Source organism: Balaenoptera physalus (assembly GCF_965194825.1).
Source record: "Balaenoptera physalus genome assembly, chromosome: 3".
Classification (NCBI taxonomy): domain Eukaryota; kingdom Metazoa; phylum Chordata; class Mammalia; order Artiodactyla; family Balaenopteridae; genus Balaenoptera; species Balaenoptera physalus.
In genome coordinates, this window is record NC_138890.1 from 7,014,035 (window position 1) to 7,037,273 (window position 23,239).

At 54.0% G+C, this 23,239-nt stretch overlaps 1 protein-coding gene across 5 annotated transcripts in view; it reads right to left on the minus strand.

Annotated features, from left to right (window-relative positions):
* Positions 1–22,673, minus strand: part of COL5A3 (collagen type V alpha 3 chain) — a 38,094-nt gene extending 15,421 nt beyond the window's left edge. For 2 of the 5 annotated variants that reach the window (XM_082456779.1, XM_082456782.1), the window contains exons 1-39: positions 22,457–22,673; positions 18,500–18,658; positions 18,219–18,408; positions 17,983–18,139; positions 17,185–17,289; positions 16,705–16,857; positions 14,774–14,887; positions 14,523–14,669; positions 13,232–13,279; positions 13,119–13,160; positions 12,738–12,800; positions 12,123–12,197; positions 11,940–12,023; positions 11,750–11,806; positions 11,598–11,651; positions 11,394–11,447; positions 10,412–10,465; positions 10,047–10,100; positions 9,808–9,861; positions 9,402–9,446; positions 9,241–9,294; positions 9,014–9,058; positions 8,810–8,863; positions 8,622–8,666; positions 7,613–7,666; positions 7,462–7,506; positions 7,262–7,315; positions 5,604–5,648; positions 5,443–5,496; positions 5,206–5,313; positions 4,726–4,779; positions 2,413–2,466; positions 1,433–1,477; positions 1,210–1,263; positions 1,042–1,086; positions 598–651; positions 450–503; positions 306–359; positions 68–175 (exon numbers count right to left, since the gene is read on the minus strand). In XM_082456779.1, the coding sequence (XP_082312905.1) occupies positions 68–175; positions 306–359; positions 450–503; positions 598–651; positions 1,042–1,086; positions 1,210–1,263; positions 1,433–1,477; positions 2,413–2,466; positions 4,726–4,779; positions 5,206–5,313; positions 5,443–5,496; positions 5,604–5,648; positions 7,262–7,315; positions 7,462–7,506; positions 7,613–7,666; positions 8,622–8,666; positions 8,810–8,863; positions 9,014–9,058; positions 9,241–9,294; positions 9,402–9,446; positions 9,808–9,861; positions 10,047–10,100; positions 10,412–10,465; positions 11,394–11,447; positions 11,598–11,651; positions 11,750–11,806; positions 11,940–12,023; positions 12,123–12,197; positions 12,738–12,800; positions 13,119–13,160; positions 13,232–13,279; positions 14,523–14,669; positions 14,774–14,887; positions 16,705–16,857; positions 17,185–17,289; positions 17,983–18,139; positions 18,219–18,408; positions 18,500–18,658; positions 22,457–22,544 (2,877 nt within the window). In that variant the 5' untranslated portion in view covers positions 22,545–22,673. Of the gene's footprint in view, positions 1–67; positions 176–305; positions 360–449; positions 504–597; positions 652–1,041; positions 1,087–1,209; positions 1,264–1,432; positions 1,478–2,412; positions 2,467–4,725; positions 4,780–5,205; positions 5,314–5,442; positions 5,497–5,603; positions 5,649–7,261; positions 7,316–7,461; positions 7,507–7,612; positions 7,667–8,621; positions 8,667–8,809; positions 8,864–9,013; positions 9,059–9,240; positions 9,295–9,401; positions 9,447–9,807; positions 9,862–10,046; positions 10,101–10,411; positions 10,466–11,393; positions 11,448–11,597; positions 11,652–11,749; positions 11,807–11,939; positions 12,024–12,122; positions 12,198–12,737; positions 12,801–13,118; positions 13,161–13,231; positions 13,280–14,522; positions 14,670–14,773; positions 14,888–16,704; positions 16,858–17,184; positions 17,290–17,982; positions 18,140–18,218; positions 18,409–18,499; positions 18,662–22,337; positions 22,384–22,456 lie in introns of those variants that run through there. The other 3 variants (XM_082456778.1, XM_082456781.1, XM_082456780.1) reach the window with 2 other exon arrangements.
* Positions 22,674–23,239: the final 566 nt, after the last annotated feature.

Here is a 23,239-nt window from a genome sequence, read left to right on the forward strand (position 1 = left end):
GTGCCGTGGGGCCATTGAGGGACCTTTGGGGTCACTTGATGAGATCTCCCGCGGGGCAGGGTCTCACCTTGGCCCCCTCTCTGCCTTCCAGGCCCGGAAGACCTTGTTCACCAGGAGATCCAGGGGGGCCTGGGGGCCCCCTCTCACCCAGAGGCCCTGCTTCTCCTGTCTTTCCCTGGAGAGGAAGAAGGCTCATCTTGAATGGAGGTGGCCCGGGGTGGGGGTCTGCCTGAGATCACCTCCCCCTCCCCCAAATATCCCCGAACTGGTGCAAAACCGGGGAGACCTGTGGGGTCCACTCTGACCTGAGGACCCACGACACCAGCTGGTCCAGGTGGGCCTGTCTGACCTTGGAAGCCCTGAGGAGAAACATTAAAAGGAGGTGTCATGGAGGGGAAGAAATGGAGAGCCTAATGGGGTCATGGGTCAGAGGTCAAAGGGCTTCTCACCAATTCTCCTCTATGTCCAGGGTGCCCAGGTTGCCCGTCTTTCCCTTGGGGGCCCTGAGGGACAAGGTGGGTGAGAGTTGAGGCACAAACAAGGAGTCCCCCCCACTGCCTGGCTCCGCCTCCCCCCCAGCAGGGTGAGCTCACTTACAGGGGGACCCCTTGGTCCAGAGAACCCAGGAGGGCCTTGCAGACCTGGGAGGCCCTGAAACGGAAGCAGAAATCATTCACTCATCCCTCCCGCCTGCCCCTGAGTCCCACATAATGACAAGAGCATGTTGGGTGCTTCCTGCAGGCCAGGCATGGGGTCAAGCATTCTATGCACAGGAAGTCATTTCATTCACCACCGCAGCCCTTTGGGATGGGGACTGTGGTTATTCCCATTTGATAGAGTTGGAAACTGAGGCACAGAGAGGTTAAGTGACTCACCCAAGGTCACACAGCAGGTGAATGGCAGAGCTAAGACTTGAACTCACAGCTCTCTGACTTCAGAGGCTGTGCTTTTTCTGCATTCTGCATTATAATGTCTCCTCACCTTCTGGGCTTGTCTCCTACCCAGAATCACACACACACACACACACACTCACTCACTCACCTTTTCTCCAGGGAACCCAGGGGCTCCGTCCTGGCCCACATCACCCTAGGATAGAATGAATGAGACTCAGGCTGCAGAACAAACTCAACAGGGAGGTATTGGGTGGGACTTGGTGAGCCTGGGGCAGAGGGCCTGCTTGGGGGGCCTGACCACCCACCCACCCCATACCTTGGGGCCTGGTTGCCCTGTGGCACCTGGTTGCCCCCTCTCTCCACGGGAGCCCTGAATAGAAAAGAAGCAAAGATTGGAAGTAAGAGGGTGGGGGAGCCTAGGAGATGAGGATGAGTCCTCTGGGTCCCCCCACCATGACTACCTGAAGTAACCCAAACCCTCTTCCCGCCCACTTCTCCTCTCGCAGCCCCTCCTTCCAGCCCTGCCCCCATTTTCTTACTGGTGGTCCCCGCTCTCCTTCCAGGCCTGGCTGCCCAGCCTTCCCCTGGAACGTAAATTAGATGAGGGGGAAGCAGAAGAGGGTGATGGTGCAAATACATGACACAAACACACAAATGCACCGAGCCAGAGACCTGGAAAGATGTCTGCCCCACATTCATTTGCAAGCCTTTCACTCACACGCACGCATAAGTACAGCTTACACGTGCAACTACGCAAAGATCACAGGCACCCAATTATATTATGATTGCACCTACAGGGTCCACAAATACAAGCACATTTGCTCACACAGACACCTATTTATCACAGCTGCATGGTCTGCACACATGACTGCATGCCGTCGCAGCATGCAAGGGGTGACCGCAGCTTCGAGATGACACTCGGAGCCTGTCATGTAATATGTCCCTTGCACACGTGTCTATCCAGTGTACACACGTATGTGCATGGATTCATGTGTGGACACGGTCCTGATAAACACAGCAGTATACAAACCCTCATGTGCATATACACAGTGTCCATTTACACAGCTACAGTGCACACATAGCCAAACAACGCATGCATGTACACACAATCCCCCAGGTGCGCGGAAACACACACATATGTGTATTTCCCTATTCTTTCACACGCTTCGACATACCCCCTCACACATGTACACCCATAGTCACACAACGTACGTGCAGCTGGTGCCCTTGTTCACCCAGTCACAGGTCCCTAGGCTGCAGCACCCAGACCCCATCTAATCTGCGCTGAAAGGCACACGGGATGCACATGGATACACAGACACGCAGGCACGTTTGCTGTAATGCCAGGTGGGATCACCTACACGTGCCCTGCATTGCACATGGCAATATGTGTGCACACAAGTGCTTCCAGGCATGGACACAGCCACCTAGGGCCCCACGTGCTATCACGCACAGCCATACACTCTGTTCCTCTCATGCAAGCCCTTCCCTCTCCCCTGACCGCTGGATTGCGACTCACCCGCTTCCCTTTTTCTCCTAATGGTGCCAGGGGCCCGGGAAAGCCAATAGATCCCTGAGTAAAGAGAATGAGAGAGAAGACGTGGGTGTGAGGAGTGGGTGACGTTAGCCCCTCACCCCATTCAGCCACCCCATCTTTTCAGGCATTTCCAGGCCAGTGATTACAGAAAGTTCTTTGGCCCCTCCAGCCCCAGTGAGCAGCCCCTCCCTTGCTCACTCCATTCCAGCCTCACTGGCCTCTTTAATGCTACTCAGATACCAGTACATTCCTGCCTCAGGGCCTTTGCACTGGCTGCCTTTGCCTAAAATGCTCTTCTCTCAGATCCCCACAAAGCCAGCTACTCCTCATCATTTAAATCTCATTCAGACATCACCTCCGTAGAGAAGCCTTCCGCCATCATCCTGACCACCACATCCTCAAGTCATGCTCTGTTTATCACATCCTATTTTGTTTCCCCTATAATATTTGTATTGAAATGACCTTGCTCATCTGTTTACTTATTCAATGACTAGGACATAATGCTCTGGTCTTATTCCCTACTGCCTGGCACATGGTGGTGGCTTACTCAATACTTGTTAATTAACTGCCTCCAGTACTTGCTTTCCTGCCCATCGTCCCTTGACCTGGGGGAAAACATCATATGCTCTGATATCCCCTCTCACCCCTCACTGTGTTTTGAATCCTAGATCCATCACTAAATTAGCTGTGTGGCCCTGGACAAATGGATTGACCCCTCTGAGCATCAGTCTTCTTTGTAGCCTAGGGATACCAGCAATACCTCCTTCACAAGGTTTTCGTTAGGATTAAATGGGATATGTATAGAAAATGGAATTTTTTTTTAAAGGTACTTGGCACATAGTATGTGCTCAAGAAATATTAGCTGTCTTTGTTATTCATGCTGATTATTAGTAACTGCTATGGACTGAATGTTTGTGTCCTCCCAAAATTCATATGCTGAAGCCTCAGTCCCTAGTGTGATAATATTTGGAGGTTGGGCCTTTGGGAAGTAAGTAGGTCATGAGGGTGGGGCCCTCGTGAATGGGATTAGTGTCTTTATAAGAAGAAGAGGAGACTAGATCTCTCTCTCTCTCTCTCTTTCTCTCCCTCTCTCTCTTTCTCCTTCTCCCCTATGTGAGGACAAAGACAAAAAATGTTCATCTACAAACCAGGAGAAAAGCCCTCACCAGAATCCAACTATGCTGGCACTCTGATCTCAGACTTCTGGCCTCCAGAACAAATTTCTTTGTTTAAATCACCCAGTCTAAGGTATTTTTATTCTAGCAACCCAAGCTGAATAAGACACTGACCTCAACTAAACCAACATATCAGGCCTCCTGTAAAGTATTCATTGTTTGTTGCCCAAGACGCACTGATCAGTCTTGGCTAGGAGGCTTTGTTCTAACTCCCATGAATTTCTGTTCCAACAGACTGAGTTCTGCTCTTAGTTTTGATACCTTGAGTTAATCCCAAACCTGTTTATGTCAGTTGCCCTTGCTATTGGGGTCATGTGACTTAATGAAACCTTACAAAAACTGATGAAATGCAGAAAGGGAAAAGAAAGATATCTGTAAAATCTAGGTTAAATGGAAAAGACTCAATGTAAAGGGAAGTCACTTAAAAAAAAACACTGTCAAATTAGGCATGGGCAAGATAACTGCCAGATCGAGATACCAAAAGTGTGGAACTCAAGAAGGATTCTGTACTCAGATTTCTTCCCAAGTGTCTTTGCGTTTCTGCTCCACTTTATGTAACAAAAAACTATAAATCATCAGTGATGTAATATGGGTGTGGTTTAGGCAGAAAGACATGTCTTACCAATAGCATCATTCATCAAAACATTGGCAGCCAAATGTACAGTTTTACATAAGTACATTCTAAGTTATAATTAATTCAAGATATGTAAAATATGTATTTTTTATGATTCTCCTCCTTACTGACTTTTTGTTTGAGCCAACCTCAATCATACCAAATAAGAAGGATCCTACAGTTTTATTATCACCAAAATCATCAATATTATCATAACCAAATTGATGAGGTAGATACTACTGGTATCTCCCTTTTGCAACTGAGAAAATGGGTTCAATAGACTTGTTCAAGATCATTTAGCAGGTAAGGTGTGACTTACTCAAGGTCACTTAGCAGATAAGGCTGGGTATTTGAGCCTAAGTTTGTCTGATGCCAAAGCCCACATCTTACACTTTCAGCGTCCCATGGGGTGGATAGCTCACACCCTCAGACCACAGCCTGGACCCCCAGATGTTAATTAGTCTCTGAACCCTGCCCTTGCCCACCACCCTCCTGCTAGCTTCTGACCTTAGGGCCTGGACGTCCTGGGTAACCTGGGAGACCCGGCACCCCAAGCTTGCCCTGCAGAGAGAATATGGGACAAAGGTCAGAGACTGCAACTTGGAGGTCAGTGGGGGAGGGGTAGGAAGGCTGGGGCATGGTTGCAGGGGTAGGAGGGGGCAATTCAGGGAAACATGGGTTCAAGTCCTGGCCCCTGCCTGCTAGGGGCATGTCCTTGGGCAACTCATTCAACCATTCCAAATCTCAGTTTCCTTGTCTGTAAAATGGGGGTAAAAATATCTGTTGCCTGTGGTGGTTATGGGGATAAAAATAAGATAATGTGCATGGAATTGCTCTGTAACGCTGAGCTGGGGAATTGAAGGAGCTGAGAGCCTCCTGAAGTTGGAGACAAAAGCCCAGAGGGCAGGAGGCAAAGGGCCAGGGAACACCTTGCCTGCAGGTGAGAAGCTGGGGTATAGACTGGAGGGGGTGACCAGGTCCACTCACCTTCTCCCCAGCTGAGCCTGGGGGCCCCTCCTCACCAGCAAGCCCCACCTGCCCCTTCAGCCCTTCAGGACCATCCTCTCCCCGAGGACCTGGGGGTCCGGTTTGCCCCTGGAATAGAAAAGGAGAAGCCCTGACATCAGTCCCTTTGTCATTCCTGTCTTTGCCCCAGTTCACCCCCTCCTTCTCTTTCCCAAGTCCCCCAGATCCACCAGACCCCTCCTCTGGAGGTCATCTTACCCAATCGCCTTTAAGCCCCACATCACCCTTGAAGCCTGGGAAGCCATCCTCTCCCTGGGTGGAAGATAGTACAGAGATCAGATGTCAGAGCTTCAGGGAAGGGACACAGCCAGAGCCCAATTATTAGGGCTCCCCCCTCAAGGAATCCCCTCCCTTCTCACCTTCTCTCCTTTCTCCCCCTGGAGGCCCCGGTTGCCAGAGGTACCCTGAAAAATATAAAAGCTCTCAGGTCTCCCCTCTCCCCCGCTTAAGAAGGGCCCCAGACTCAGTCCCCTGCCCTGAAACAGCCAGGAGAGTCCCAAGAGGATGTCAGACTGGAGGAAGGGGGGTGAGGGTCAGCCCCAGAGGAAATTATTTTTCCCCAGAGTCTGCTAGTATGGTGTGCAAGAGGCTGTCTCTCCCCCGCCCCTTCCCACTGGCAGCCTCCCAAGGTCATCTGTGTGGGGGAGTGCAGGGAAGGCCAAATTTCCGAGTAATTGATTCCCATCTCCCGGGGACACTGTGTCCACAGTTCCTTCTGGCAGGAGAAAGAGGATGAACATTCCAGGCCCCGGCTGCATTCTAAAGGCAAAGGAATGTTTCCCATTGTGCTGGCTACAATGCGACTCTGTGCCTGGCAACAAGGGGAGTCTGTGCTTGGCTACAGCAAGACTGCTCGGTGCAAGCCCAGATGCTGCTCACACCAAATTCTGGGCTTGGGCCACAAGAAAAGCTGCACTTGGCTACAATGTAACTGATCTCAGCCACTAAAATGAAATTGTACTTGGATACAATACAACTATGTTTTCACAATAGCATGACTGTTTCCAGCCACAGGGAGACACAATATAACCGAACTCAGTGACTACAACAAAATTATACTTGGATACAATATAACTATGTGTTTTGACAATAGCATGACTGTCTCTAGCCACAGGGCAATTCATTGACCACAATGTAACTGAGCTTGGCTGCAATTGTTCTCTGGCCATGGCTACCATGTAACTAGACTCAACAACAACATAGCCTTCAACTATATATAGAAAACCAGGCCTGGCTACAATGGAACTCTTGAGTTTGGACACCCACAGGATTTTGTGGCCAGCTACAATATAACCACCTCCTTCGTTATAGTGTAACTAAGCTTGTCTATAATGCAAAAATATGAGGAGCCAGCTCTTGGCTACCATCAAACTCTGTTTTTAGACTACAGGTAATGGATACCTGTACTTGGCTACAATGTAACTGGACTCAGCTACCATATAGATGTGAATTCCAATGGCCCTGCACTTGGTCAACAGTGAATCTCTATTCAGTACAGCTCTCAGCTTGTCCTAGCATTTCTGGGCTTGCAGATTGTATGGCTCTGGGCTTGAGCTTTAAAACAACCCTCTGCTTGATTACAGTGTGCTGACCTGGACCTGGATGTGATGTGTGTGCCTACAGTGAAATGGGTTCAGCCTCTAATGGGTTTAACTATTCTCAACTGCAAGGTGACAACCATACCTTAATGTTACCCTTTGGCTTTTCAGCTCCAAAGTAGCACACACCCTACTATATATTGTCACTTCTACCACACCTTGCCTGGCAGACTGGTTCCTCTCATCACACATACAGAAGTTTCTGATAGAGCTGGCTCCCAGAAGTCAATGCTGATGAATCAACCCTATCTGCAGGGAATTCCCTGGCAGTCCAGTGGTTAGGGCTCCACACTTTCACTGCCGAGGGCCTGGGTTTGATGCCTGGTCGGGGAACTAAGGTTCCACAAGTCGCGCAGCATGGCCAAAAAAAAAAAAAAAAAAAAAAAAAGCTCTATCTGCAGGCCCCAAGTATCACTTACCTTCACACCCCGAGGTCCAGGATAGCCCGAAGGGCCTGCCGACCCTGCTGGACCCTGAGATGGACATAAGATGCGTGTCATCCTGTTCTTCCCCCTCCATGTTCCCAGTGCCCTCATCTCTCTTCTCATTAATAGCCCCTGACTCCTGGCCCTGCCTGCCAACCCTCATCCCCAAATCAGCCCCTCTCCAGGTCACTCACCTGGGCCCCTTTCTCTCCTGTTGGGCCCTCATGACCTGGGTGACCCTAGGAGATGGATAAACATTCTAAGTTGTCAGAGACCTGATATGCCATCCAAATTCCCAAGCCTCCCCACTTCTCCTTCCTCCTTCTCCCAGAATCTAGTTCTCACCAGAGGGCCATCAGATCCTGGGAGGCCTGGAATTCCTGGGTTCCCAGGGGGACCCTGAAAGAAGATGAATAGTAGGAGGAGACAGAGGGTCTCAGAGCCTGGCATTCCACCAGGAACGTCCCTACTCAGACATACAGCTACCTCAAGGTTAGAGAAAAAACAGATCCTACTGGCCAGGAAATCTATCCTCAGCTCTTGCAAACTTGCTGTGTGACCCTGGACAAGCTCTCTCCCCTCTCTGTGCCTCAGAAATCCTCTGCTTCTGAGAGGGCTGAGACAAGGGATGTAAAAACAGTGTGAGAGACATGCTGGGGTGGGGGACTCCCCAGCCGCACCTCTTCCTTTAGAAGCACCTCCATCCCACAGCTCCACCTGAAGAGGTGTGGCATGAGGTGACCCCCTATGTCCTGCAAACCATTGACAAGTCCAGAGGCGGGCACTTGGCCCAGATAAGCCAATCAGATTCTCTCCTGAAATTTTGAGGTAAGGGATATCTTGCCTCATAGAAACTAGGATCAGATGGATTTGGATAAAGAAACTGTAAGGTCATAAGGAACTGGGGACTGAACTAGTGACAGAGCAGCACAAGAGTGTGTAGAAACAGAAGCTGGGGTAAGAACAGGCTCAGATGTAAATAGAAAGAAGCCTGTCTTTCAGGGGAGATGGAAACAGATGTGCAGAGGAAGAAAGATGACGCCACAAGACCCGAGACAAAGGGATTTCTGGGCCCATGAGTCTTGGTAATATTGTCTATGACTGGCTTCTGCGGGGTCCCCTCTCTCCTGACAATATCCCCTTATGATCTAACCTTGGTGCAGTTCTGTTTCTGGCCATCAACCCTTTCCCAGCAATGACACTTGGTAACTCTGAGCTTATTTAGGGAATGTTGCAATTTATCATTATCCAGGGCTTACAAAAGGGGCCCTGGTGGGAAGATTTTCCTGCAGGCAGAGTTGAAGGGAAAAGATGTTGGGGGAGGGGAGGGGAGGGAGGGAGAGTTGTCACTCACCTTCTCCCCAGGAGTGCCAATGAGTCCCTGGGGGCCGGGGATTCCCTGGAAACATTTTTTTAAAAAGAGAGAAGGAAAGCATGAGAAAGCGGCAGCAAGTGCAGAGCCTGGGGAAGCCAGGAGGGGTCTATGACCTCGGCTGACCACCGCTACAACCCGCCCCCTCTGTCAGCAAAGATAGCTCAAACCTGGGACCCGGGATTTCCCTGCTGTCCTGGGGGGCCTGGTTCTCCTGGAGGACCCTGGGGAGAAAGTGAGGGTTCTGTGAAGCTGAAAGGGGTTATGGTGTTGCGGTGTCAGGGAAGTTGAAATGGGGGATCACGGGAGTGGACAAGGATATGGGCTGTCCTAGGGTCAGAGTGTCAGAACGCATCAGGGATCGGAACACATACCACATTTCCTTTGGCACCTGGAGGACCATCACTTCCAACTACACCCTGGGGGAGGAGAGGGTGTGAGACCAGGGCAGACCCATGCGCAGGAGCCTGCGTCTGAGACACTGAGGGGCACAGGTGAAAAGCTGAGTGGGCAGAGAATCCAGGCAACAGAAATGGACATGCAGAGGAGACAAAGGTGAGAAAAAGACACACGGGATGTAGAGAGACAGCGACATTCTCACCGGGCGTCCCAGGGGGCCAGGGGAGCCTCTAGGGCCAATCAGTCCTCGGGGGCCCTGCAAGGAGGTAGGAGCGTTATTCCAGCATCACTGCTCTGAGGTCCTATGAGTCCTGACTCCCTCCCCCGTGCCAGGCAAGGGGCCCAGGGGTCCCTGATACTCACCGGCTCCCCAGCCTGGCCGGTGGGCCCCGGAGGGCCCTCTGCTCCCTGTGGGAAAGCATATGACTTGGGGAGGGGGGACGTATAACCCTCAGAGAATCACCTTCTCTCACATCGGCAGCCCCTTCCGGGGGATCTCAGAGTCAGAGTGCGTGGCAGGACCCAGCCAGCTGAGTATACGTGATTTGATTCAGGCCCCTGACCCCAATCCTGGACCTGCAATCCTGGGTTTAACCTCTGAACTCTAGTCCTAACCCCACAACTCTCAGCCTGTCTCTTTGAGCCCCACTGGGGTCTCCTGACTCTCCAGTGCAGACCTTCACCCCTCCCCCAGGCTCCTGAATGCTCTACTCCGTCTGTTCTGGCTTTCTAGCTTCCAAACCACCCCCTAACTCTCTTCCAAACTTACCTTCTCACCATCCTCTCCTGGGGGGCCAGGTTGCCCCACATGACCAAAGTCACCCTGGAGTGGGGAACACAGAGGGCAGTTCAGAGTCAAAAAGTGGAGACCAGCCCCCAGGAAAGGAGATGGGGTATTAAGGGTGAGGTCTCAGACCCAGGAATGGAGGCTCTGATATTGGGGGTGGGGAGGGTGCCATGAACATTGGGAGGGGGCTTGGATATGGGGGAGGGGTCTCACACACTCACCCTCTGGCCCTTCTCTCCAGGCAGCCCTGGCAAGCCATCAAAGCCCTGATCACCCTGCACAAAGAAACATCAGCTGAGGGACTTCCCTGGTGGTCCAGTGGGAGAGACTCCGTGCTCCCAATGCAGGGGGGCCCGGGTTCGATCCCTGGTCAGGGAACTAGATCCCACATGCGTGCTGCAACTAAGAGTTTGCATGCCGCAACTAAGACCCGGCACAGCCAAAATCAATAAATAAATAACAAATATTTAAAAATTAATTAATTAAAATAAATGGGAAGAAAAAAGAAAGAAAGAAACGCCAGCTGAGCTTGGAATCCTCTACCCTGACAGTCCCTCCAAGTCCCAGTCCTGGCCCCATCACCTACCTTAGGTCCTGTGTCCCCTGGGAGGCCTCGAGCCCCATCTGCTCCAGGGCGGCCCTATGCAGGAGGTGACATCATCAAGATATCTACTACCATGTATCGAGCACCTTCCTCATGCAGTGTCTTACGCTGGGGGCTTCTGTATGTACCAGTTTAACCTCTTAAATATATCTCAAACCCATCCATTATTCTTTAGCCCTAGTGCCCTTTCTCTAGTTCAAGTTACCATCACCACAAAAATTAAGAACACTCATCTTCAGTCTCCATTAATTTCCCTGCTGTATGTTCCTCATGGCACTTTAAAACTATCTGGAGGACTTCCCTGGTGGCGCAGTGGTGAAGAATCCACCTGCCAATGCAGGGGACACAGGTTCGGTGCCTGGTCCGGGAAGATCCCAACTGCCGCGGAGCAACTAAGCCCATGAGCCACAACTACTGAGCCTGTGCTCTAGAGCCAGCGAGCCACAACTACTGAGCCCGTGTGCTGCAACTACTGAAGCCCACACACCTAGAACCTGTGCTCCACAACAAGAGAAGCCACCACAATGAGAAGCCCGCACACCGCAACAAAGAGTAGCCCCTGCTCACCACAACTAGAGAAAAGCCTGCACGCGGCAACAAAGACACAGCGCAGGCAAAAAATAAATTTAAAAAATAAACTATCTGGAATTATCTTGTTCATTTCCCCCAATGTGCCAGTCTTTTCTTCTGCATGTGCTGTTCTTTCTACTTGGAATGCCCTTCCTCTCCTTTTTCCCTGGTTATGCCTCAGATCTCAGTTCAAGCATCATTCCTCTGCAAATCCTCCCAGACTTAGGGACCTGGCCAGATTCCTTTATCACACCCTCAGTGTACTGTCATTCCCTGTCCTCAGTGCTCTTATCCCACCGATGACACCAGCAGACCCTGGGAGCACAGAACTGAGGCTCTTGTTGGGTGTTGGGAGATGGATAAGGGATGACCTGAGGACCTACGAATCACTCACCATCTTTCCCTCTCTGCCAGGGGGTCCAAGAGGTCCCTGAAGTCCTCGGGGGCCCTAGAAGAGAAAGGAAAGGAGGAAGAAAAACATCAGTAATTGCAAGGGTAACCCCAGCCCCTTTGCCATTTTCCCCAGCTAGCACTTTATCCTGTAGCCCTGTGAGAAGACCCTTCCCATCAACCCTGTCCCCACCCCCACCAATCTCACCTGTGGCCCCATTTCTCCCATCTCTCCTTTCAGACCTGGATACCCAGGGAGACCCTTGGAGGAGGAAAGATAGGGTAATGCATTTAGCGGGAGTTTGAGTTAGAGTCATCTCCACTGATGTACTCCCCACTCCACTCAGCCGCCTTACTCACCACGGGGCCTGGGCGCCCAGTGAGCCCCACCAGGCCAGGGGGGCCTTTCATAGAGAGCTGAAGAGACAGGGGAACAAAGCCATCATCAGAAGTTAAATAGCCACCTGTCTCCTGACTCTGTCCCATCTCTGTCATTCTCTCAATGTCCTCCCATCACCCCCTGACAGTCTCCCAATTATCCTCCACGCACCTGAGCCTGTTGCAGGACTGCCTGAGCCTGGGCCTGCTGGAAGGAGACTGGGGGTCCTTTGAGGGAACCTCTTGCAAACTGGAACTAGGGGGCAACTAGGAGTGAGGGGAGCCTCCAGGAGAGGCCCCCCTCCTTGGTCAGGATTCTACTCCCCAAGGCTCTGCCACCCTATCTCCCTCTTACCGGTATCATGATTACAGTGCCTGGTAGACCCCGGATCCCATCAATGCCAGGGATTCCTGGGAGGCCAGCGGGGCCCTGAGAGAGGGACAGAGACAGAGAGGGATGGAGGTAGAGAGATGGAGGAAAGGATGGAGGGAGGAGGGGACAGAGAGAAATGGGGGGGGGGAGGGGAGAGAGATAGAGAGACGTGAAAGCAGAGAGATGGAGAGAGGAAAGGAGGGAGAGACAGAGAAAGATGGAGGCAGGGAGAGAGAGAGAGAAGAGACAGAAGGCGAGAGAAAGAGAAATGGAGGGAAGGAGAAAGAGTCATAAAAAGTGGAAGAGACAAAAACAGAAAGAGACAGACAGACAGACAAAAGAGAGACGAGGAAACGGACACAGAGACATAGGGAGAAAGACAGAGATGAAAGACACTCAGGGATAGAGTCAGAAGGAGAAAGGCAGGGGATAGCCCCCCCCCCACCCGCTCCCAGAGACAGAAGAGGAGCCAGAATGATAATTCCCAGAGCAGGAGGGGTCAGAGCCAGCTCCAAGACAATGTTCCCAGTCGCAGCCATGCTCCCAACTTGAAACCTCACTCCCCCAGGAGTTTACACCCCAGAGGAAGTCTCTTACCGGTAGACCAGGGTCCCCAGGGAATCCTGGGGGGCCCGGAGGGCCTGAGGGGCCAACCACCCCCTGTTGCGGACAGAGGAACAGAGGTCATGAAAAATGCAAAGTTTGAGCCAGGCTGACTTCCAAACCACCACTGACACTGACCCCATGCTGACCTTCCTACCCCATCACCGAGCCACCCCGGCCCCTCAATACTATACTGACACATATAAACCCCCAACCTTACATCTCAGCCCCTATTTTTACTCATCTTCTGAGCCTCAAATAACCAATAGTCTTCAAATGATCTGGCAACATTACACCCCAACTCCCCACCCCAGAGGATCAAATACCCCAACTGGAAGTAAAAGACAAGAAGAGGGGAATGCAGCCATGACTCACTTGGGGTCCTGGGCTTCCTGGAAGTCCCTCAAACTGCTGTCCCTGGGGGGAAATAAGTGTGACCCCCATTCTAGCACAGACCCCGCCACCTCCTCCAGCCCCAGGCCCCTCACCTGTTCAATCACGGCCGGTTCTCCTTTTTCTCCCTTCTCCCCAGCGCCCTGGGGCAGGGGATGGAAAGAGAAGAGGTGTGAGCCCTGGAACTCAGACATAGAACTCTCAGCTAACTTACCTCCCACTCATCACACACACACACACACACACACACACACACACACACACACACACAGAGGCATGCATGCATGCACAGAGCCCACCCTCTGAGCTGTCTCTGCCTGTCCTTTCTTCAACCAGTATGTTTTGAGCAGCTCATGCTCCAGTTTCAAGCTGGCCATTCTGCAGCAAGGTGAACATGAACCCTGGGGCATACTGTGGAGTCCTAATCCTGGAGCTGCCTCTCAAAAGCTGAGCGATGTTGGGCAACTTATTCAACTCCTATGGCCTCACCTGCAAAGTGTGTGGGTGAATGCCGACTGTATATATCCCACGGGAAGATAAAGAAGCTAAAACAATGCTTAGCACATAACAGGCACTCAGAGTAAGATGGTTAGGATTATTCACCTCCCCTGTCCAACACCAAAGCTAGAACCTAGACACCTTCTCTGTCTGCCTTATTTTCCTAGGCAATCTCATCCCTTGACTAAAGATAGCATCTCTCCGCTGATGAGTTCCAAGTCTTTATCTCCAGGCTAGTCCATCTTCCTTGAACCCCAGAATTTTCTAACCAATCCCTCGCATTGACAATCAAACAAGAGTTGCCAGTTTAGCACATCCAAGATGAGATCCTTGACACTTTCCACCTGCTCCTTCTTCAGGCTTCCCCATCCTACTCAGTGATGCCACCGTGCATCTACCCAGTCATTTTTGCAACGTTCTCCACATACAGCAGCGAGAGCAAAATGGGGGCATGTCCCCAGTCTGTCCAACTTTTCTCTATCCCCACCGCCACCGCTACAGCCTCCACCCTCATCCAGGTCACCACTCTGTTTTGCATTGACTACTGGTTTCCCTGCTGCCCCTCTGGCTCCCCCTACAGTCCACATGCTGTTCAGCAGCCAGACAGAGCTTTGAAAACTCCCAAGTCAGGACATATTCCATCTCAAGTGGCTTCTCATCATGCTTAGACTAAAAACCGAATGAATCACCCTACCCACAGAGCCATTCATTAGCACAATGCCTGTCACATTAGCATAGTATCTGTAGATAAATATTTGTCAACTGCACTGGGGTGGTGGGAAGGCATTCTAGGCAAGATAAAAAGAAAGCAAAAAAGAGAATGCAGCTATGTGTGGCTCCAGGTCGGAGTGCCTCCCCCCTGCACCCAACCCAGCCACCCAGACGCACAGGAAAGATCTGGAACTCAGTCCTCCATGACTGTTCTGCTGCCCGGAAGTGGGGGCCCATGGTGGGACCACCTTCTTCCTCTTCTTCTCTGGCTAACTCAGTCTCCACGGTCCCCAGTTCAGTTCCATTGTCAGGGTCCAAGCTCTCCTGAGGACATTGGGACAGACCAAAGTTTACCCCTGACCTCTTCATTGTCTGCCACCACCACTGTCCCAGGACCTTCCCTTCCAGCCTCGTCCACTTCCCACAACCTCTAGGACGGTGACGTTGCTGCCAATGGCCACAGTTGTGGTGATGACCAGAGGCGTGGGAGTCGGAGGCAGAGTTGGAGCTGGTGTCTCTGTCTTGGGGATGTCAGTGGAGGTCTGGAGGAAGGACAGAGAGGGTACCAGGTCTGCGGTCAGGACAATCAAGACAAAAGGGAGACGAAGGAGGAGACAGACTCTCTCTCCCAGAGCACCCAGTCTAGGGAGGGGGACAGAGGAGGATTCCCAAAAACACATCAGAGGGGTATGGGGCAGGGGGCTGGCCAGTGCAGGCGAAGGTGTGCTGGCTGAACAAGGACAGCCAGCAGGGGGAGCCCTTGTGTGTGGAGGAGGGGCAGGGCTGGCAGGTCTGGAAGGCCTGGAAGGCAGAGCAGGGCTGGCTCCAAAGCCCAGGGGTCAGGGTCAATGGCCACCACTCAGGGCCAGACTCCCGGTAGCCTATCCCGTATGTCCTCTCCCAAGGCAGATCTCAGCAGTCGGTCAGCCAGCCAGGCCGCAGTCAGAGAAGGAGTGGGAGCTCCTCCTGGCCTGGACAGCTGCAGAGGAACTGGGTCAAGGGCGCAAAGCAAGTGATGGGGGCCCAGGTGAAGGCTAAGGAAGGGGCTGAGAAAGGGTAGGCTACTCCTGGTGTCTATGTTCTAGGCTGAAGTGATAACGCTCTTTCTCCCCACTGATGCGGCGAGCAGAGGTAGTGCAACCAGTGACCCTCCAACCAAGGACCCCAACCAGTGGCCCACACCAGGGACACCTACCCAGTGACCCCCAATTATTCCTACAGCCAGTGACCCACTAATGACCCCCAATTAATGACCCATGACAAGTGATCCCCACTAAGGAACCTAACCAATGACCCATACACACCTACTAATAACCGGAATCATTGGCCTCCCACCCGTTATTCCTATAACCAGTGACCCATCAGTGGCCCCCCAATTAATGACCCCCATCAATGACTACAACCAGTTACTCTCCCATCCAGTGACCTCCCCAACAAATGACCCCCCCAACAATAAGTACTAACTAGTGACCCCCAATAAGTCCTACCAGTGACCCCAACCAATCATTCCTCCTCACCAGTGATCCTCCAACAATGAACATCCATGAGTGAGCTCAACTAGCGCTCCCCGATCAACGACCCCCAAACAGTAATTCCACTAACCAGTGACCCATCAATGACTTCCCAACTAATTACCCATCAGGGACTCCCAAACTAACTATCTCATCCATGATCCCCTGAAAGGCACTCCCCCAACTAGTGACCCCAACTGGTGACTCCACTAGTGCCTTCTAATCAGTGGTCCCCCACTGGTGACTTGCCCAACTAGTGATCCTCAGCAATGAGCCCCACACAATTAACCCTAAACTACAGACACCAATAACACCAACGGCGGCCTCCATCAATGACCTCTAACAGTGACCTCCAACTAGGAAACCCCCAAACATCAACCTCAGTCAGTATCTCTCTACAATGATCCCCCCTAACCAGCAATCTCTATCAGGGAGGCCAAATAGTGTCCCCCCAGTTAGCGACCCCCAATGAATAACCCTCACCCATGACCCCAACCAGTCAACCCCAAACAATGACACACTAACTAACGAACCCATCATTCACCCCAGCTAGTGGCTCCCCTTAAACAGTAGCCCTCATCAAGAGCCCCCTAATAATAAGGTACTCAACTGGGTGTGCCCCCTCTCTCTAGTCCCCGCGCAGAACTGGAAGTTGGGAGGGAGATATGAAAGAGTACCTAAGACAGGACCAGACCCCCCGACCGTGATCGGTCAGCTGAGAGAAGTCAAAGGTCAGTTATTGAAGACAAGAGGCAGAGACCTTGGACGAGGCACAAGGGATCAGTGGGGATCAGAGGCCAGAAGCAGGGCGGTCAAAGAACAGAGGGGAGAGATCGCAGACCCCTTACCTGGTTCTCCAGGGAGACAGGAGGTGGACTCAGGGCCAAAATTTCCTTGTTCTTCTTCTTCCTGCCCTTCCCCTTACGACCTCGCCCTTTCTTCTTCCCTTTTCCCTTCCCCTTCCGCCGAGGGGGAGGGGTTTCTGGCTCCCCCTGGGGTACCTGGGAAGAGGACTCCAGTCGGGTCCAGATTCCCTGAGTGGAGGCCCCATCACTCAGATCACCTGGGGTCATGCTGGCACATGGTCCATTGGTCCTATGTTTTAAAGCCAGGGCTCACTCAGCCCTGGGACCTGGGGTCAAGGTAAATCATATGATGAGGGGCCAAGGGTCAGTTATGTGACCTGAAGTCAAGGTAATTCATGCCTAAGAACAGTTTAAGGGTAGGGGTCACTCAGCCCCCTGGATAGGGCTCAGAATTCATTCATTCCTGAGACCTGGAGCCAGGGATGACTCAGCCAGCGACCTCAGGACAAGCCCCTTACTCACCCCTGTGGCTGTAGGAGCCAGGTCGTCACAGCCAGGAAGGTACTGCTCACAGGCTCGGAAGGCAGCCTGAGGGTCTGAGCTTATCAGCAGCTCCTGAATATCTCCCTGGGGAGAGAACGGGGGTCGGGGAAGGGGTCTGCAGGCTGACTCCGACCCCCATTCCAAGCATCAAGGTCTGGTGTTTTTCCACCCAAAGCATGCTAAGTATAGGGAGGGGGTAGCCCCACCATAGCCCCAGAAATCCTTCTGCCCCAAAAAACTGAGAGGAGGAAGATTCTATCAGGGTGACACCAAACCACAACCACAAGCCACACCCCACAACATCTGTCCCATCAGGGGCACATTTGTTCCTTCGCTCGCGGCACATGGTGACACCTAATGTGTGCCAGGTGCCCTTCAAGGTACTATAAGGAGGGAAACAAGATGATGAGGTCCCTGGACTGTCGTGGCACACATAACAACCACCACATCGAAAACACATCTGTCACAGAGCCACACGACTCCATGCCTTGCTGGCATCACACGCCATCACAAGCAACAGCGCCGCCACACGTCACAACCTTATCCTCCCACCATGAGCCAAGTATGCGCCACCGCAAATGATCAATTCACGGCTTTACAATCTCACAGGCACACGCCACAAAGATGCACCATGATGCTTGGCGCTCCCTTCCTCAGCTTCCTGGCGCTAAGTTGAAGCTGGATAGTTCCCTTCTCCATTCTCTTCTCCAGATTCAGGCTGTGGACAAATCTCCCTCCCGCCTTCTGCCTCAGTTTCCCCCATCACTGAAGCGCTACCTCAAAAGTCTCCTCCCCGAGGTCCTGGGTCCCCAGCACCGTAAGCCCAGCTGTGCTGATGAGTCGAGGTCCCTGGCTCAATACGGGGGGCTGAGGTTCACAGTCAGCCACCAGGGTCACCGTCCCACCATCCACACTGACCGCCACACGGTGCCACCTGCAAGGGGACAGTCTCAGTGGGGGCGTGCTCTCATCTCACCTCTCCTGGGACTCCCACTCGCCCCCCCCGTATTCACCTGCCATCCGTGAGGTTGACCTGCTGGGGGAGGGGGCTGAAGGAGTCACCTAGGAGGTCCAGAGCCGGCCCCAACGCCAGGCCCAGCTGCCGGACACCGCCCTCATTGTAGACGGATAGAAGGACAGAGTGGTTGGCTGGCCGGCCCCGCAGAGTGATCAGCACGGAGAAGTTCTCGGGAAAGTGCCCAGCTGGGAGGGCAGAGGGAAAGGGGCAGCTCAGACGGCCCGACTGTGACCCATGCTCCCGGGATGAACCACAGCCCCTCTCACCCTGACTCACCTTGAAAGAGCTCCCACGTGGGGACACCGAGCGCGCTGGCCTTGCCCACCCCGAATGCCCGGTCGCCCTGCGGGACCCTCTGGGGGCAGAGGCCGGGACCCTCGGGGAGCCCAGCCTGGCCCCCCCGCACGCCCAGGGCCTTCAGCACATCCACAGGGTCTGCTACGGAAAGAAGCCAGGGCGCGGGGCAGTTACAACAAGCCCAGCACTCTGCGTGAGTGGCTCGGGTTTGGGGGACTCAGCCCCCACCCCACCCCCCACCCCGGCTATGTTTGTGGCTCAGGGGGAAGGAGCAGGCCTGGGACACCTACCCCCCTCGCCACTCCACAGCTGTTCCCGCCTCATCAGCCTGTTGACTCCTGTTTTTTTCCCTTGGTTTTTGGTGAGAAAAAAAAAAAAAGCTGACCTAGTTCTGGGATGAATCAAAGCTTCCTGGCCTGAGCCCCAGAGCCAAACTGTCCCCCTCTCCGCACTCCCCCGCACCAGCTCCCTGGGGCTGCTTCCCAGGCCTGAAGCCCCCTTGCCAGGGGAAACCTGCTTAGAGAGGAGGGGCTCCTTGCGTGCGTTCTCCCCACCTCTTCCCTGGGCTCTCCTCCCTCTGACCTCCTCCTTGACCTTCATCACCCATGACCTCCTCCCTCTGACCACTACCCCTTTGCATTTCCTCCCTCTGACCATTCTTTCTCTGATCCCCACTGATTTCTTCTGGCCACCCCCTCTGACCTTCCTCTGCCTGACCCTGACCACCTCCCTCTGACTACCACCTGACCTCTTCCCTCTTCCTATTGCAGTTTCTTCCATCTGACCTGTGGACCTCCCCATTTTATCACCCTCTCTGACCTTATCCTCTGATCACCTCTCTCTGATAACCTCCTGACCCCCTCCCTCTCATCCCAACAAAGGAAGGGACTGGTCCAGTCAGATCCTAACCCAGGCCATCCTACCAGCCCCACCCGGTGCAGCCTGGCCAGTGTTAAGTGGAACCACATGGCTTGGGCAAGGGTGGGCGGGGTCTTCCCCTGAGCCCCAAACTCCTGCCTGATCTCCCCTCCCCCCAGCAGACTGTCCCACTGACCCCCTGACCCAGCCTCTTGGCAGGAGCCAGATTCTGCCATGACCTCACCCCGGGGGCGGCTCTACTGACTTCACCATTGGGATCCAGGGTGGGGGGCCAGACTCGTGGGAGACAGGGGTTTAGATGAGGGTTCCCCCATCCCAGCTCCTCCTGGGTCAGACCCCTCATTCTCCAAACTCTCCAGAGCCCTGTTCCAACCTCAGCTCTCTCTTGCCCCGAACCTCCTTCTGCTTTTTTTCTTCTCTCCCCCTCCCTGCCTTCTCTCTGTCCCACTTTCTGTGTCCAACTCTGAATCAGTCTTTCTCTCTCCCTCCCTCTCTTACTTCCCAGCTCTCTCTCACTCTCTAGCTCTCTGTCTCTGCCTCTTGGTATTTCCCTCGGTCTCACATCTGTTTCTCTCTGCATACTTCTATCTCTGTGCCTCTCTCTATATATCTCTGTGTGTGGATTACTCCCTCCATCTCTCTCTCTCTCCCTCGGCACCCACCCCCCTAACCCTGCTGCCTCCACTGGCCCCATCTCTAATTGCCTGTTCTGTGGCTGGGCTGTTATTAAGAGGTATTTGGGTTACAGCCCCCTGGGGCTAAAATCTGGGCTCCCAGGCTCTGCTGACCACAAGGGTCACTCCCCCAAGGAATGACCATCCCAGCTGCCCCCTCTCCGGGCGGGGGCCCAGGGGAGGGCTGAGATCCATGATTCCACCCCGTGTGGCTCTCCCAGGCTCTCCTTTCACCCAGACTCCACTTTCTATGCTGTGGGAAGGGGTCTCTCTTTGACCAACTGCTCATTAACATTTTAAAAGTCTTTCCCAGCATCTAACCCAAATGTCTCCTGCTTCAATCTGTGTTCCTTCTGTAAGGACCTTTCAGAAACCAACTGCCTTTTCTTTCCATGGCTGGCTTTGTGACAAGGAGACACACAAGAGGCATTGAGTCCTGCCTGCAGGGCCAGGGGGGGCGGCAGTCTGTCAAGTAACCGGCTCGCCCTTCCCCCACAGATTCTCCCCTGTGCTGGTCAGGACCCCAGGGAGAGGCTAGGTGGGGTCTAGGATGTGGAAGAAGGCAGGCAGGGACCAGGCTGGGACATGGCTGGGACCCTCTCAGATGAGTAGGAGAGCCTAGGTGTGAGTGTCTGTGCAAACAGGTACGTGTGCGATTGTGTACATGCGTGAGACTGTGCAAGCACGTGTGTGACTCTGTATGGACCGGGGACTAGCTGAGCGTGTGCTTTGTGGCGTGTCAATGTCTGTGAGTGTTTGGCCTATGATGGAGGGATTAGGTGCAGTTCTTTGACTTGTCCTGGGGTCCTGGCAGTGAGCTCGAGGTCCTGCAGGTGATGAAGGGGAGTCTGTGATAGTAATAGCTCAGACTCGAGATGGAGGAGTGTGGTTATAGTGAGAGTGTGGCCAAGTCAGCGAGTGGGTGACTGGTTGAGAACGTCGACTGCATTGCATGGATGCCAGTGGAAGCATGTGTGAGAGTTTGAAAGTGTAGGTGGGTGACAAAAGCTGTGACCGTGTGGCGGGTGGCTGATGGGGTTGCCTTGGCCTGGGCACCAGGTGTTTAACGTTCTTCGTGTCCCAGGGGCCTTATATTCTGAGTGCATGCCTGAGATCGCACGACTGTGTGGATGTGTGACCGTGGGAGTGGGGCATAGGCCACTTTGGGATTATCCGCGTAAACACACACCACACCGTAGCCACGCTACCTCTCTGGACTGCAGGGAAAAGGAGAAAGTGAGAGAGTGGGGGTGGGTGTGTTGGGGTCCTGAGTTCACCTTAGGGAGGGATTACGGGGAGGGCCTGACCTGGGGTATCTCAGACCAGGGAAGCCCCCCTCAATCACCACTTGAGGGACCACGACCTTCCCGAACTCCGGGGCGCCCCCGACCCAGAACCCTGCGGGGCGGGGCGCGGCGTCCAGCCAGATTCGTGCAGCTGGGCGTGCGTCAGCGCTGACTCACCCGTCCGGCGGCCCCCGGGACCCCTGGGGGGGCCCCTGAGAAATTCCTCAGAAAAAACACCCGAGGCTCGGTCAGCTTGGGGGAGCAACTTCCACTCCCCCCGACCCCGCCCGTGCTCTGCCCCGCCCCGCCCCGCGCCCCGCCCCGCCTCGCCCCTCACCAAGGCCCTCCCGAGGCCCTGTCCATGGTGCTGATCCCGGCTCAGGGGAGCGCGGGGAGGGGGCAGGGGGGCAGAGATGGGGGGGAAAGGAGGTGGACGCGCGCTAATTAGGGGCAGAGGAGAAAGAGGGAGAATAAGGCGAAGCTATCTGGCGAGACGCAAAGGGAGCTCTGAATCCCAGATCAACCCTCTCCCCTACTAGTCTCCGCTCACCATCCACCGTCCCCCTGAGAATCATCCTCATGGGCAATTATTTGGCCTCCCAGACCACAACCACAGCCCTCAGAGGGTCACCCATAGACACACAATCACACGCATAACACACACACGGTTATTCTCAAAATCAGCCCCACACACAGACACACACTCCCCTACCCACAACTCAATCACATACTCGCCCAGGGGCCATCCCATCACCCAGATGCATACAATCATCGTCACCTCCCACACCCAGCACACACAGAGTTTCACTCCAAGTGGCCGCATGCACATTGTTACACACATGTATACCTATAAATTGCATTCATTCCCACGCACCCACGAGGAAACAGGGTCACACGTTTCCCCGACTCCCCCCCCCCAGCCAAGCTGTCACACTCACAAACCGCCCAGAGTCAGACACTCGCCCCCCAATACCACACCGTAGCCACGCGCAACGTGCACGGCCCCCATGCACGCCCCCGACTCCCGACTCCACGCCGTCTTTGGGGACCTCGATGGATCCTGCACTCCGGGTCCTATTTTCTCCCTCCCGGCTCACCGGCCTGCGTCCGGGGGAGAAGCTGCAGAGACACCAGGAGCAGGCAGAGGCCGGCCCGCGGCTGGCCCAGGCCCCGGCGACTCCCCATTCCCGCGGGACCCACACTCAAGGCGGGGGGACCAGCCGGGGCGGCTGCGGGGCGCGGCGACTCCACGGGCTCGGGGCACTCTCGCGGCGGCCGGCTCCACTCGGGATCCACAGGAGACTGCCCGAGCCCCCGCCCTGGCCTCGCCCTGCGCTCCAGCTCCGGGCCAGGCGGAGCTCGCGGAAGGGGGGGGTAGCTGACAGCTGGTGGGTGGAATTGGGAAAGTTTGCGCTGAGCTCTGATTGCCCAGCTAGGGGTGGAGCCCTGGGCCGGGAGCTGGGCCCTTCTTGCCTCACCCCACAGGGTCGGAGGAGGGTCACTCCCACCCATCCTTAGAATCCGGGGTCCCAGCCTTAGCCCAAACCCTTTTCTCCTAACAGGCCCCGTCAAAGGAGATCTTAGTCCCATTCAAACCTTCAGCCTCCATCCAGGCCCTGGAATTAAGGGGTACAGCTTTATACCAGATCCTTTCTGTCTCAGCCAGGCCCCCAGATTCTGATGCCAAATTCTCACCCACCTGCCTGGTCCCACAGTAAGAGGTACCGACCTCACTCCATACTTTCCCTGCAGGTCCCTAAATAAGGGATCTTCACCCCCCCTCAAACTTCACCCCAGATTCCAAAATGGGGTTCCTAGCCCCACCCCCAAACCCTCACCACAGATTCCCAAACACAGTTCTCACAGTTCTTTCTTTCCCC